The sequence below is a fragment of the Polypterus senegalus genome, chromosome 1 (genome assembly GCF_016835505.1).
Source record: "Polypterus senegalus isolate Bchr_013 chromosome 1, ASM1683550v1, whole genome shotgun sequence".
Classification (NCBI taxonomy): Eukaryota; Metazoa; Chordata; class Cladistia; order Polypteriformes; family Polypteridae; genus Polypterus; species Polypterus senegalus.
In genome coordinates this window covers 219,110,193-219,125,521 of record NC_053154.1, presented here as the reverse complement: position 1 = coordinate 219,125,521, position 15,329 = coordinate 219,110,193, and the positions used below count along the sequence as shown (strand labels likewise).

General features: G+C 34.2%; 1 protein-coding gene across 3 annotated transcripts in view; it reads left to right on the top strand.

The window, feature by feature from the left end:
• Positions 1–15,329, top strand: part of LOC120539274 (glutamate receptor ionotropic, delta-1-like) — a 1,446,518-nt gene that overhangs the window by 1,407,774 nt on the left and 23,415 nt on the right. For all 3 annotated transcript variants that reach the window (XM_039769204.1, XM_039769195.1, XM_039769212.1), the window contains 2 exons: positions 3,661–3,856; positions 12,526–12,692. In XM_039769204.1, the coding sequence (XP_039625138.1) occupies positions 3,661–3,856; positions 12,526–12,692 (363 nt within the window). The remainder of the gene's footprint in view (positions 1–3,660; positions 3,857–12,525; positions 12,693–15,329) is intronic.

Genomic DNA, 15,329 nt, shown 5'->3' with positions numbered 1-15,329 from the left:
AGATGGCCACAATCATACAATAGGGCAGAGACATATACAATGATTTGCAGCTTAGCAGTAATGTCTCAAGAAATAATATTACATTGCAATTTTATTAAAAGTATTTCATTATGCATATTTCATACACTATTCACAAAATGCACCTGTAAATAGCATTTTTTTTAACAAAACAGTAACAAACATTTTGTACAATAAACAAATCTACAGAAGTGTACTTAATTTTGTGTAATCCCTTTCAAGCTAATTGTTTAGCATTCAGAATAACATTTTTAAATTAGGTCAATATATTTTTTGCATTTTTATTGCAGGATTAAATTAATATAATATTGGTGGCTCAGACTAAGTAGCAGACAGCACTACTCTCTGTGTCCCTGGGTTTGAATTCTGACTCTGGTTATTGTCCAGATCTTCTTTTTCTGTATGGGTTGGTTTCTAATTTTCCTCCCACATCTACAAGAACATGCAGATTAGGTTGATTAATGATTCTAAATTGGCATATCTCTATGAGTTGGATCTGCAAGGCACTGGCCACCAGTCCAGGACTTTTTTGTAGCTCATATTGTCACAGTAGGCTCCAGCTACCCATAACCATGCGATTATTGGCTTAAGCAAGTTTGAAAATGTTATATTTCATTTTAGTTTTCCAGTTTCATTTTCATATCTCAAGAACAGGAATTTTAGGTTAATTTGCAGGTTTCACTTAGGCCAGTACGTGCAGAAATTTGTAATGCACTGGCAACTCGCTCTGACTCCTTTCAACCCTAAACATGATATAGCCTCCTTAGAATTATGTTTATACACAATTGATGCACTTCTTGTGTTATTGTAAGCTACCACAGCACAAGGCTTAGTGACTTCAACATATTCCCTGACATGAACGACAGGTGTTGCGTTGTGAAGAGAGCTTAGGTGGCTAGGTTCGTTCTTTTCCTCTTACTTGATCACAATCATTTTGCCATTTTGCTATGCACCACGGTGAGCGTTCAAGTGACTGAATTCACTAGGCTTATCATGTACAATGCCATATGCATCAGTTTCACTATCCATGTCAACATCTAATAACCAGTTCACATTGTCATCATTATTGCTTGATTCAAGTAAAGGTTCAGTTTCAGTTTGTTCTAAAATTGACTTTACATCTCTTTATTTACATGCCATTGTGTTTTGGTTGGAGGTCCCTAGTCCACTCATGAATATTGATTAGTTACTTTAGAGTGGTAAAATGTATAAATGTTATTTCATCCTCTAGATGGCAGCAATATACTGTTCAGAGAGTAATTTGTGCTTTACGTTGTAAAGCAGATCATTACGCGTCACCCTGAGTCTGATTTGGGCTTAATTGTAATTACATAGTCACACTCTGGGTTAACGCTATGGAGGTTAAGTGAATTCAATAACTGGATGGTTGAAATAGTCTGATATCACATTAAACTTTATAATGTATCACAAATCCATCTGGGTCACTGGGGCATGAAGCCTATCCTGGCAGCACAGGACAAAAGGCAGAAAACAGTTCTGAACAGGTTGCAAAGCTCAGTCAAATGCATACCCACCAACATATTCAAATAGGTGTCAATTTACAATTGACACTTAACCTAACCAGTACATCTTTGTGGTTGTGGGAGGAAAACTGGATAAGCCTCTATGCCACCAACGAACCTATACACATAATAGCATATACTGAAATCAGGGATAACTTTTGGTGTAGTCTTGATTTGTCTGTAGTTTGCATATCCTCCTTGTGTCACATGTAATTTTCCTTCCACATGCCAAACTTGACAGTTTGATGGATGAATAACATGTACATTACTTATTATTTCCTTAATATTTTGTGTTTTTCTTCTGAGTAATAAGACTCAGACTTCAAATAATTTTGGTCCTGTTTTGTTATTTATTTCTGGGTTTAGTCCGCATTAAAGTGGCATGAGCTATTACATTATATCTAAACCAATACTGATACTCCCTAGTAGAGTAATAAAAGACATTGGCTTATATATATATTGGCATTTCACATGCTCCCATCTACCTACAGGATTACTAATTCCATTAATGTGTAATCCACTAAGTTTACTGTACATGTAAAAGACTTCTGCATTGTGTTTAGCATGCACAACAATAAATAAATGAAATGATGACTGAGTGAAAATGTAAAATGGCATCCAGTATTTAAACCAGTATATTAATTATAAATTATCTTTTCATGTTAAATAAATTCATGTCTCATTGTGATAAATCATTTGTTATTATACTATTATACACTTACAATTTTGTATTTAAGTCACTGATTAAGATTAAAATTAAGATTAAATGTGTAAAGTTAACTTCCACTGATGTTTGTGCTGCAACATGTTTTACATTTTATATAAATACCTTACAGATTCTTTCGGGATTTAAAAATGATTTTATAATTCTGAATTCCTTTACAGCAAAAGACAAAAAAGAGCTTTGCCAAACTTGCTAAATTAATAGAGTTCTTAAAATTGTCATCTCTAACAAAAGTATATTTTAAACCTTATATCAAACAGAAATTATGTGGCAAAGATAAATAAATAAATTATACAAATGTTTACAATTACCTTCAAGTAAAAAAAAATTCTATATTGTTTGTGCATTTAAGAAAATCTTTCTACGACGTTTGAAAATATATTGTTTAATACTATAGGGTGGTCCAGATCTAATTATGCAATTTTCATTACGCTATAACTTATTAAGTTTATTACATAGAAAATCACCCAAAAAATCCCGGACCATCGAGAAGTGTGTGAACAGACGACATGAAGAATCGTCTTCACGCCGAACTGGAATCGTTCCCGCATAAATCAAAATCATCCAGACGATCTGGATCTGCATAATTAGATCCGGACCACCCTGTATTATTGTTTGTAATTTAGTCAACCTGGATGTGTGGTTAACTGTACAGTATGTATAAAGGTTTTATTAATTATTTGCCCATAGAATTGTAAGAATAGAGAATGATAAGACTTGAAAATAATTTAAGGCTCTTTCACATCACATGACTTTTCCACTGATTTTCACTCACAGACTTCATTTACATAATCTTAGCTAGTGAGAGGCAGTCGCCGCACACTCCCAGGACCATCAGTTGCATATTCTGACATACCCAATGGTACAGATTTAATTATGTCTTAAACTCTAATTGTGTGCAAGCTGAGAAGCAATGATTACTCAGGCAGAAGTACAATACATATAATACAGCTATGAAGAATAATGAACATGGGTGTTTTGGAATTCACAAACATAAAATATACTCATCTGTTTTGATGTCTTATGTTTTACATACCATAACAGAATAGGAAAAAGAAATAAAAGGTTTGAGATTACAGTTGAACTTGCCATACCTGTAAAAAACTTGTATAGTACCTACTCTGTCTAGCAGCATGTTATTGGCTGTCAGAAAAGTAAAATAAAATAAATGTAAAACTGTGCTGGAGTCATGTAATTTATCATGCCCAAAAAATTCTATCTGTGTTATCTGACCTCCTCAGGCAATGAGATCAGCAACTTCTGTCATCAAGTTTGTCTTCCTTTGTGTCTAGAAGTTGTGTAATGTTCCACTGGCTTAATGTTTATAAACTATTGATTATTTGTATTTTAAAATACAGCATTTATAAAATAAGCTTTGCTTCTTTCCTTTTCTAGAACATTTCAGGATTTGGCCAAACAAATGGATTTGTCTTATGGCACCGTGAGGGACTCTGCTGTCTATGATTACTTCAGAGCAAAGGGTACTAACCCACTGGAACAGGACAGCACCTTCTCAGAACTATGGAGGACAGTAAGCAAGAACAATGGAGCAGACAACTCAGTGGCCAACCCTTCAGAAGGAGTCAGAAAGGTAGTATAAAATTATATTTCCCTCATTTCTTTCTCTAGAGATAATGCAAAAAAGGATTGTAACAAAAGAGGAATTATAGTATGAGGCTGTCTGTGTCAGACTTGACAGACACAAAGGTTAGTCTCATCTATATTAAATTTTTAAATACTAACAATCTAACTCCAACAATGGCTATTTTGAAAAATGCTGCATCACCAGATAACAAGTCCTTTGGGGTAAACAGGGCATTTGAACATGGTCTTTCGATAGTAAGAATGCAGAGATTTATGATTGTGCCATCAACCTTTTAAAATGTAGAGGTATAGTAATTGCTGTAGCAATCAGCTCTCGTCACTTTTGGCAGGTTAAAGATTTCAGTTACTCTCTAACCATTCACAGTCATTTCCAATGAGTGACTGCACACAAGATTCTGCCCAGAAGAAAGTCAGGATTTTTAGTTGGCAAGAAGAATATCAGCCAAATGTACTGAAAAAGAAATTATGCTAGACTGAGTTGTGTATGAACAATTGTATTAAGCCATATTCATGGACAAATGTTGTGTGGTTTTTTCTGTGTGTGTTGTTTTATTCCCCACTACTTTTCCTTTGCTAAATATGCTTATTGACACACAGGCATTTGTTATTAATTGAAGTTAACACCGGCTTATCCTCACACACTAAAGCAACCATACAGACAAGTTGTATATTATCATTAGTGGAAACAGTATCATGGGTCTGTTTCTGGGTTGTTGGCTCCACAGATGTATTGAAGTGACTTGCTTTTCAGAAAGATCCAAAGGTTAGAAAGCAAATCAGATGTTAAAGCTTTAAAATGGACTACAGCAGGGGAGGTAGCTGCTCGTTTTATTATTATATTCAAATATTACTTAATGTGTCCTGAAGAAGTTGCAGTTATGACCTGCTTATATCTGCAACTGACATTTTCTGGAGTACGCTAACTTAAAAAAGGTAATCTTTTAATTCACATTTGGTTTATCAATCAGATTTTCCAGCAATTTCTGTCAGTTAGAATTTTTTCATTTGAAATGTTGAAGTTTAAAATGATATTTCTTCATTTAATTTAATATCAGGCATTAATGGAAATGCTTATTCTAATAATAAGTGAGTTTGAAGATAGAACTTTTATGTGAAAACATTTAAAATAGCAACAATAAAGCATATATGTGTGCAGACCCATTTAAAGCACAAATTCCAGTGATGTATTACTGGCTATTGAGAATTTTTGCAGTTTACTATAAAATACAAAAGAGAAAATGGGATATTCTGTTTTAACTTGAATGCTTAGTTCAAAACAGTTTGAAAAGTGATGTTAAGTGTAATGTGAATTCACTTCATGTCAAGGATCAAGTCTTTGGGGTTGCGCAAAGGCAGATGACATGCGGCCTGACATGGTCTTATATTGCATACATCGCACAGACAGATATTTGTTTTAGGTCAAATTGAAAACTAAAAAATTATTTAAAAATGGAGGAAAAAAGCCAGTGTAGGCTTGCAATGGACAGAATATGCTGAATGATTTTTTTTGGTCTGTATCACAACATGTTGCACCTATTATTATTGGAGGAAGAGCAATGAAAAGGCAGTGAAGGCATGTCAAAGTACTTCAATGAATGAGAATGACTGAAATCCCATTTTTTGTAGACAAGAGAATTAAAAATGATCAATGTAGTTGCCATGTCATTGAGGATGATGGCAGTAGATGGTAAAATTAAATACCAAAGGAGAAAATGTCCGGTATTTTGTGTTATGCTGGAGATCCTACAAGAAATAATGCTTTTCTAGTATTTAGTTAAAAAATAGGCAGCAAAAGTCTGCTAAAACAAGATTGGCTTTTAATAGCTTAACAAAAATGAAGAAGAAAAGCAGATGAAGCAGAAAAACAGGCAATGTTTCATTGACATATTGTGTATAGAAAGAACACATTGAATGTTCCTTATCTGATTTATAGATACTGTGAACAAGATTTCATTCTCACCAGGTCCTTCCAACCTCCAATCTCTCATGACAGCAAAATAAAAGTTTATTTCAAGTGAAACTGCAATCATATTTACAATTATGAAATACCCCACTTTTTTATGGAAAATGGAGGCAGTAAATCTCACCGATTCACATTAATAGGTTATAATAATAATAATTCATTACATTTATATAGAACTTTTCTCACTACTCAAAGTGCTACCACACAGGGAGGACCTGTGATGTGAACCCATGATCTCTTTACTATGATGCAGTAGTGCTACTGCTGCCCATCCTGTAAAGTGTTTGATTGTGCTGACCATGTACTTACTGGATCTGTGAAGACAGGAGAATTAAACTGAAGAAAACATTATCAATATTCATAGATATACTAAAAGCATCACTATAAAAGCTGAAAGAGAACATTTAAATACAAAGGATAAGAATAAAAGTGGAAAGTGCTAATGTTGATCTAACTTCTGCTAATTATAAAACAATATGGTCTGCTGCATTCATTAACCTAGTGAACATAATGAAAAAGCAGAGATTGTTTTATCATCTGGCTTTCTTGGCTTTAAACTTCCACACATCTTAAGATTTTTCCTTGAAGAAAAAAGAGCATTACAAACCTGCAGGAATCATGAAATTCACAGATGTTATGCTGACAATAAAATACAGTATGGAATAGTTAAAGCTATAGTTATTCCAGTAACATGTGGCTGTGAAAGCTGAGCCATCAAGTAAAGAAGCATTAAAGAAAATAATGTGCTGCAGAAGACAGAAAGATTGAAAAAAAAATCTAAGTAAGACATCTATGGAGAAGCTGAAGCTAAAATATTTTGGAAAGGAGTTCTAATGACATTATAGCATTGATGCCTGAGAAAGTTAAAAAAAAGAAGTTGGATAACATCAGAGTTTGCCTGTGGTACTGGTGACATTGACAGCTGCTTTTGGTGCAAGTAAAGAACGCCACCCGTAGTGAAAGGCAGGAAATGTATATATTCTCCCTGTGAGTTCTGAGAGGAAATGTTACTCTACTCTGATACTGTGTCAAGACTGAATGCATTCAAAACATATGATAATATGGGTCAAAAATATGGGTCTTTGACTTGCCAAAATTGAAGCTGTGATACAGAGATTTGCTTATAGCAACACATGGTTGAAAGCCCTTGCAGACTCTGCTGGTAACTTGCACATCAGTCCATATTTTGAGCTTAAAAGAGTTTTTTTATCAACCTATATGAACTGACCCATAATGGATACCCCTCGCAAAGGAAACCCAAAAAAGTGCTGAATGTTAAAACAATGTGTAAAAATAAGCCAAAAGGAGTAAAAACTTGATAACAAGCAACAAGGATTTGTCAAAACACAGAATATTTTTAAACACATTTCATGATGGTTATGTTTCTGCCTGGGATATTGTCCAGGCTAACATTTATTTTGTGTTTTTTTATATTTTAGTTGTCTTTTAAATAACCTTTTGTATATTGTGTTTTTTGTTTTGTGCAATATTATCATTTTCTTTAGTGTTGTGTCTTATTGATTACAGGCCACAGTACCTGTCATAGACAGGTAAAGGAATAACAAAAAGTATTTGCTATATCTAGTCCTATGTGTACTTTAGGCATCTTTCCACTTCATTCATGTGTGTCTGAACCACTCTTATCTGGCACTCCCTTTCTCGAGTGTGTTCCTGTAATGCTCAGACTCATTATCTGAGTGATTGTCATTTTCGAGGCACCTTTCTCACCGCCCGTCTGGTGATGTGATGAAAGAGGAAACGTGAGAGTAAGATGCACAAGAAGGAGCAGAGGTACAGGCTGAGAAAGTATAACAACAAAGTCAAGCTGACCAATCAAATCAAAGCAAACTGACCAATCAGATTGCTCTGAGGGACTGGACACACAGACCTCAGTGTTTTATTGTATAGTAGATTTTGAATTCATGTATCATACTTTTAATATATATAGTTTTGTCTGTTATCTGCCCTGCCTCCTTTATGTAGAACCAAACTTGGTTGGGCCACTAAATATTGCAGCTGGGGTACTGTTACAGCAAGTACATATTGGAAAGGAAGCTCCAATTACACTGGAGTTTTGTACAGTATTTGTGATCTCAGTACCTGTTTATTTATCTTTGCTTCATACTTAAATTTTCTAGCGTTCATCCTTTGCATTTGCTATAAGGTACTGTTTGTTAGATTCTGATTTGGGTTTGTTTGCTTAAGGTTTTTGCCCTTTAGAGCAAACCTGTTTCATCATTTGTTCTTCCCTGTTTTTCTGTTATTCCTTTTTCTTTAAATAAATTCTTTTAAATATAAAGAAACCCTTCTTTTGTTGTCTCTTAGAAACAGAAGTTTAATCGTTTCCCTCTCATCATAATCGTTTCCCTCTCATCATAACTCTGGACACTTTGTAAATTTACAACTTTTTTTTTTAGCCTGATATTTTTTCTGGTGTGCTTCCATTTATGTGCTTTTTTGTGGCAGGAATCATGACAATTATATTACAATTCAGAATCTCTGCTTTTACAGTGAGGGAAAATGGCATCTAAGTTCATGTGAAATTGCCGTTTGTGACGTTATTAGAATGAAATGTAAAATAACCAGACAAGCAATACAGGACCTAAAACTGGGAAAATGCTTATAAACCTGATTGCATGAATGGAAAATGAGTTTATGGAATATAAGCTTTCAACAATTTGAGCATTCTGCAAATGAAAAAAAATGTTTTAAAGTTATTTCTGCACTGACAAAAACAGGAAACATTGATCAATGCTCAGATGTAGCCATTCCCTAAATGATTGTACAATATCAAACAGTTGATTAAGTACCCATGGTATTGCTATCATAAAAAAAATGCTTACTCATTTATAATAATATTTAATATGAATGGAAAAAATGAAAGACTGATCAACAAGCTGTCTAAATACCTCATTAAAGAATTTTATATTTTATAGTTTAACTAGATATCCTGTGCATCCTCTTTCCTAACAAATTAAAATCAAAAGTACTGTTTATGTTTTTATTTGATGTTCTGCGAATACTTATCACAAAGAAAATGTAAACTCTTACAAATCCATAGTTTAAACTGCAGAATGACCTACAGTAATAATAAGTCAAGATGAAAAATAATAAAGGCAGCATGGCACGATTTATGGGTGAGAATTTCATTTTTATTGAGCAGGTCCTCCAGAGAAATGTTGTATATGACCTAATAACTCGGAATATGCAAATAAGGCATGCTACAACCTGAACAATCTCCTTATTAAACAACACTTGCAATACCAGGCATTTCTAAGATTTTATAGTGGACTTTAGGGAATTAAATCATTGCTGGGTCTGTCTATAAGCTTTGTGCCTTGTAATAATTTTAAGTGCTCCAATAATATCTTTTAGAAGAAATAATAAAATTCCAAAAATATGTTTAGGTACTGCAGTATTTTTTCAGATTTTTCAATATAAACAATTCCTGCTATTCTAAATTGGATTTGCTGTGGTTTAAAAATGAATTATTAAATAAAGAAAAGCAGAGAAATATGTTCAAGACTGTCACATGATGACAACTTCTATTTCATAATAGAAAAAAAGGAAATAGAAAGCCTCTCCAAAAGCAGGACTGAAGAGGCTTGTAGTGGTTTCTGCATAAACCTTGTTACCACTCTTACTGAAGTGGTGACCACCATTTCTGTCTTTCTTTGGGTTTCCTGGAGCTCTGCTTGAAATGTGGCAGCACGTCTGTTAACAGTTTATCCTACATACAGGGTGCTACCTCTGTTCTATCATGTTTCTCTAGGAAAATCTGTGCTTATGCAGAGCCATTTTATTGATCTGGCAGTGTCTTTGCTTCTAGTCATTATTCTTCTGTGGATCCCAATTCCAAATCTATCTATCTTCCAATGTTATGAATGCAGTAGCAAACAGCTGCCATGTCACTCCTTTTTGACTGTAACATACTTTTATTAGAGGGTGACATCTGTGAGTTCAAAAAGGCGCTCATGCTTCTGAAAAAAAACTATAATTTTGGGACACCTAGAGTGGTGGCTCTGAGGCTAGGGATCTGCACTGGCAATCGGAAGGTTGCTGGTTCGAATCCCGTAAATGCCAAAAGTGACTCTGCTCTGTTGGGCCCTTGAGCAAGGCCCTGAAGTTGCTGAGCGCTTTGAGTAGTGAGAAAAGCGCTATATAAGTGCAAAGAATTATTATTATTACATATGTTTATGCAGGGTAGGCACCTCTGGTGGAGATAGTACAGAGTGTGCAGCAAAACAGCATCTTTCTGGTTGGAATTAGGTTTAGTTACATTTAAATTACAGTCTTCCATTTAAAAGCATACTATACAATAATTATACAGTATATATATATATATATATATATATATATATATATATATATATATATATATATATATATATATATATATATATATATATATATATATATATACTGCGGTGGGCTGGCACCCTGTTTGTGCCCTGCCTTGTGCCCTGTGTTGACCTTCACCGTGACCCTGTAGTTAGGATATAGTGGGTTGGATAATGGATGGATGAATATATATATATATATATACAGTTCATAAATATAGAATGATTTTTAGTTCAGATTCCAACTATCCAAGTTCAGCTACAATCTGAAATAGGTCACTCTGTAGACAAAGACAACTTAATTTGGACAGAACAAATTTAAAACTAGGTCCATTATTTCACTTCAAGGTAGACTGACGGCTACCCCAAACACTGAGAAGAGAAAGAAAAGGGAGGAAATGTGGGAGGGAAGCATGTTTTGGAAGGAGCAGAAATGAAGGTGAAAAGTAGTGTCTAAATATTAGACTGGAATAAGCCAAATATTATAATTTTCCCCACAAACTTTAAAGAACAGGTATATTGGAAGTTGGCCTGAACACTTGGATTTAAATATCATTAATAGGGGTCTAACAATAATTACTGATGTATTACCTACGCATTAATTATGTGTATAATAATAAACTACTGTATGTTTTCCAGCAAATCATATACATGGCTTCCATTTTGGAAATTATGTCCTGTTCTGTTATCAATTAGAATTTATGAACATGACAAGGAAAAAGTACACATGTTATTTATTGTGTTCTTTGTTCAGGAAGCATATTGCTTGTTCTGAAATCTTATTTTGCGTAGGTTATTATTAGTAGAAATTAATAAAGTTATTGCTAATAGCATTATGTTCAAGATTATATATTTTGGATTTCTTACATGCTAATTGTTTCGAATAAAGTCAAAAGTTAAAAATAGTTTTGATCTGGAATGTAATCACTGTATGCCTTATAAAAATTTTCCTCATAAACTTAAATATATCCTCCATATATAAAATCCCCCCTCAAAACATTCCATAATTTGTAAAGAGGCTGACACAGTAGATACAGGTGAGCTAATAATTTATTAATTCTCCTTATATCTCTTGAGACATCAATGTGTAGCGTTTAAATTTACATTCACCTGGATCTCTGTTACCAGTATGAGTCCCAACAGGAAATCAAGTATATCCCCATATTTTTTTTATAAAGCAAGAACTCAATGCAGTACACACTATACATACTTTAGTGACTTGTTTTGTAAAGAGCAAGAGATCCAACAGTAGGTCACTGATGTCCTCCAGCGGCTGGCTAGCAAACTGGAGTCAAAACTTGTCCCAGTGGCACTTCTGCACAAAGTCACATAAGGTCAATCTAAACTGTCTAACTTTAGTTAAAAAATACAAATAAGCCAAAAGGAATACTGCATCGCAGTGATGATTTTACAATATATAAATATAATAATTTATATTGCTTTTGTATTTTAATTTCACAACTATTTTGAAAATTTGAGCAATTTAAAAGTATTTGTATTACTTAGTTAGTGAATTGATTTCATGAAACAGCATTATTCTTCTTATGCTTCTTATGTTTGACCAGAAAAGAAAAAAAAAACTTTTTTTGACATCTTTTTGCTTTCATTCACTGCTGTGTTTTTTGTCAGTTTCCACTTAGTTTTTACTAATACAGTACAGTAAATTCCTGCAAAAATTTTAATCAGATTACAAATGAGGCAGTGGCCTCATTATGTGGACACATTGTAAAAATAAAGTTTTCAATTTAGTATAAAATAAAACATACAGTATTTATATTACCTCATACATCCAGAATTATTTGGAGTATGTACATTCTTCATGTTTTTTCATAGGTTTCTCTGGTTAGTCTGATTTTCTCCCACATACTCTGCAAAGATAGTGATAGTAGGCTTACTGACTACACATGCATGTGTGTGTGTGTGTATGAGTGTGCACTGCAATGGTATCTAGCACTGTACTGAGCATCTCTCTGCCCAGTGTTTCTGGCATTTGGTCAATCTCCTTCATGACACTGTAAAAGGAATAATCAGCTTAAGAATGAAATAAATGACTAATACGTCACAAAGGTATTCCATTTTTTTAATGAAATGTCTTAGAGCCTTAGCATTTAAATCAATCATAAAATACTTCTAATTTTTTTGAACTCAGCTCATGTTACTGTACTGAATAATCAAGGAGCCATCCAGATTTTCTCTGTGCTATAACCCTATTGGCTTTGAAGTCCTATGCAATATTTTAAAGCTACATGCTCAAAAAAGCTGCAGAGGATGCAACAATATTAACAGAGATGTAAATGTAATAGACAGGAATGATATAATTTGGTTTATTTTGTATTTTTTTCTGTTTCACAGGTTAAAAATGGGAATTATGCATTTTTGTGGGATCTGGCTGTAGTGGAATATACTGCCCTGACAGATGATGACTGCTCCTTGACAGTGATTGGAAACAGCATAAGCAGCAAAGGTTATGGCATCGCTTTGCAACATGGAAGTCCCTATAGAGATTTATTCTCCCAGAGGTAAACTGGTATTTGTATTAAACTGTGTTTTTAGCACATAGCCAGAAAATACTGTAAACATTAGTAACACAATGTATAAGAGAAAGATGTTTGCTGATGTAGAAATGAGATGTTAAAATAATCACAAAAATTATACACAGTTTGCAGTACACATTATTCTCAGTGTGTCTGAGTGCTCATCAGAAACAGCCATTGTGCATCCTAAATTGTCATACTTTGTATCATCTTGTTCCATTGTGAAAGTGTCCACGAGCGACTCTCCACGCTCGTGTTTAGATCTGGCAGTGCCATGCTGACACTTCAGTACGCGAGCAGTGGTACCGAGAATGCAGTCAGACTTCTTTGATTGGTCACATACACCATCCAGATCTAAACACTAGCATGGTGAGTCGCTTGTGTACTGAAGAGTCCATAGCTGCAGGTGGAAGCTGCCCTCTCACTTTTCGTAACTGATCTTTTCCTGAATTAGGAGTGGCATTGCACGTGTACTTTGTCAGCAAGCCTATGTTGATCAAACACAGGAAGCACTGCATTCTACATGTGACTTTACGCTGTAGGAAGACAGGTAAATAATTATAAGTAAACAACATTCAATGTGGCATTTATATAAGTAACATAAAATGTTTTTCATATAAAGACCACCAAGAAACATAATCACAAACTGAACTTTGCACAATACCTTTGCAAGCTCTGTAAGCCCTGCTGTTTTGTTGAAGGACATGTGTGTGGCAGACTGACTGGCAGGATGATGGCCAACCTGTTGCTGAATCCAACTGGTGCCATCTTTCCCCTTTACACCTGCTGCAGCTGCGTTGTTCTTATGTATGAGTGGATGTTTCTTGCAGGGAGGGCTTCTGTTCTATTTCTCTGATGTAGAACCCTCATCCTCGTCTAAGTTCACATCTGTTGTAGCACATCTTTATTTAAAAACCACAGTGTCAGATCGGGGAGAGCGTGAACATGACTGAGAGAATAAAACTTAATAAAATTTTTAAAAAATGTTATCCTTTATAAGTACTATAAATTTACACCGGATGTTACAGACTCAAATCAAATTTATGTTTTTATTCTATAATAGTAACAATAAAAGCAGCTCACTACTTAAAACGGTAAATGTAGGAACCGCCTAGAATCAGACCTGCGAACTCTTGATTATGAGTCAGCAGTTCTTACTGCTGCACCACCCATATGGTCATGTCAGTGATGTACCCTAACCCAATTTCTTTTTCTTCAGTTATATTCTTGAATAAAAGCGCATTTCTTTTGTTATACTTGTACCTTTTGTATAAGTGTTTATTTGATATTTGGACTTCAGTCTTCACACATTATACACTTCATGTCAAAATTTTGTCATTAGTATTATAACATAAAAAAATTTCTGTTTTAGGTATGTGTTCAACATTTCCTGTTATCCTACATTTACCCAGACCACTGTAGACACGGAACACACATTAAATGTATGTATTCCAAATAATGATATATTATTTACACTATACAACTCCAGGCACTTCACTCCCAGATAAAGATACTTGAGCTCTGAGAATTTTGCAATGGACTCAGCTCCATCAGTGAGGGAATGGGATACCAGGCGGCTTGCTGCTTGTGCTGATCTACACATTTGCAAAACAAAACACGCTGATGTAGAAGTGATGGACGTTTATCGTAAAACTTGTAATCCCAGGCCACCTTAAATTCCTTTTCACCATTCTATCAACATCTTTTGTTTTTCAAATGTGTCGATCAGCCTATGGTAATTTTTATACAATTTATTCACTTAAAAGCTGCATCTTATTAAAACAATCCTGATACTCTATATTCCTAATATCCACACAAATTAAATAATATGAGTCTTATTTAACAAACTGTAAACAGCACTATTTTTTCACCCCAATACTTAATTTTTTTGCTCTGTAAATATAATGTACTTTTTATATTACATTCATACCACATCATAATATGTTTAAGGCAAATAAACTGTACATCTCATAGAGCAAGATCTGAAAGAAAGGATGCCAGACACTATGTCTTATATTCTCATTTGTTTTCAATTGAGACTAGTTCAGGCATGCATACACACATGAAGATTGGTAACACAAAGATTCATCAATATAAAATATACATCAGCCATGATAACTGTGATATATTCCTAAATGACATATTTATTAAAACAACTGTACAGATACCTCTGTAACAGTGGTGAGCATCTCCTTCATGAATCTATAGTTTGTCTTTTCCCATTCTATCATTTTTTTTACTAATTCACTTTCCAAAGTATATAACGTCTACAACTCTGAGTTTATATCCAACTTTAAGCCATTTAAACCACATAATGTTATGGATTATATCTGGTTTGACCTTCTTCTGAACTATATCTTCCAGCAGTCTCTTGTATTATACACTTATTTTTATATCAGACCATTAACATAAATGTTGGAATTCAATAACAAAATAAGCTACAGCATTTATTGTAATCAACTAGTTAGTGCAGCTGTCTCACAGATTCAGTTTTATTTGTGGACTTTGCACTTTTTCCTCATGTATGCTCTAAACTGGCAAAGTTTGGCTTTACGTGTGAGTGGGCCCTGTGATGGAAAGGTGTAACCTCCAGGGATGCTTTCTTTCTTGCGTTATCCAATG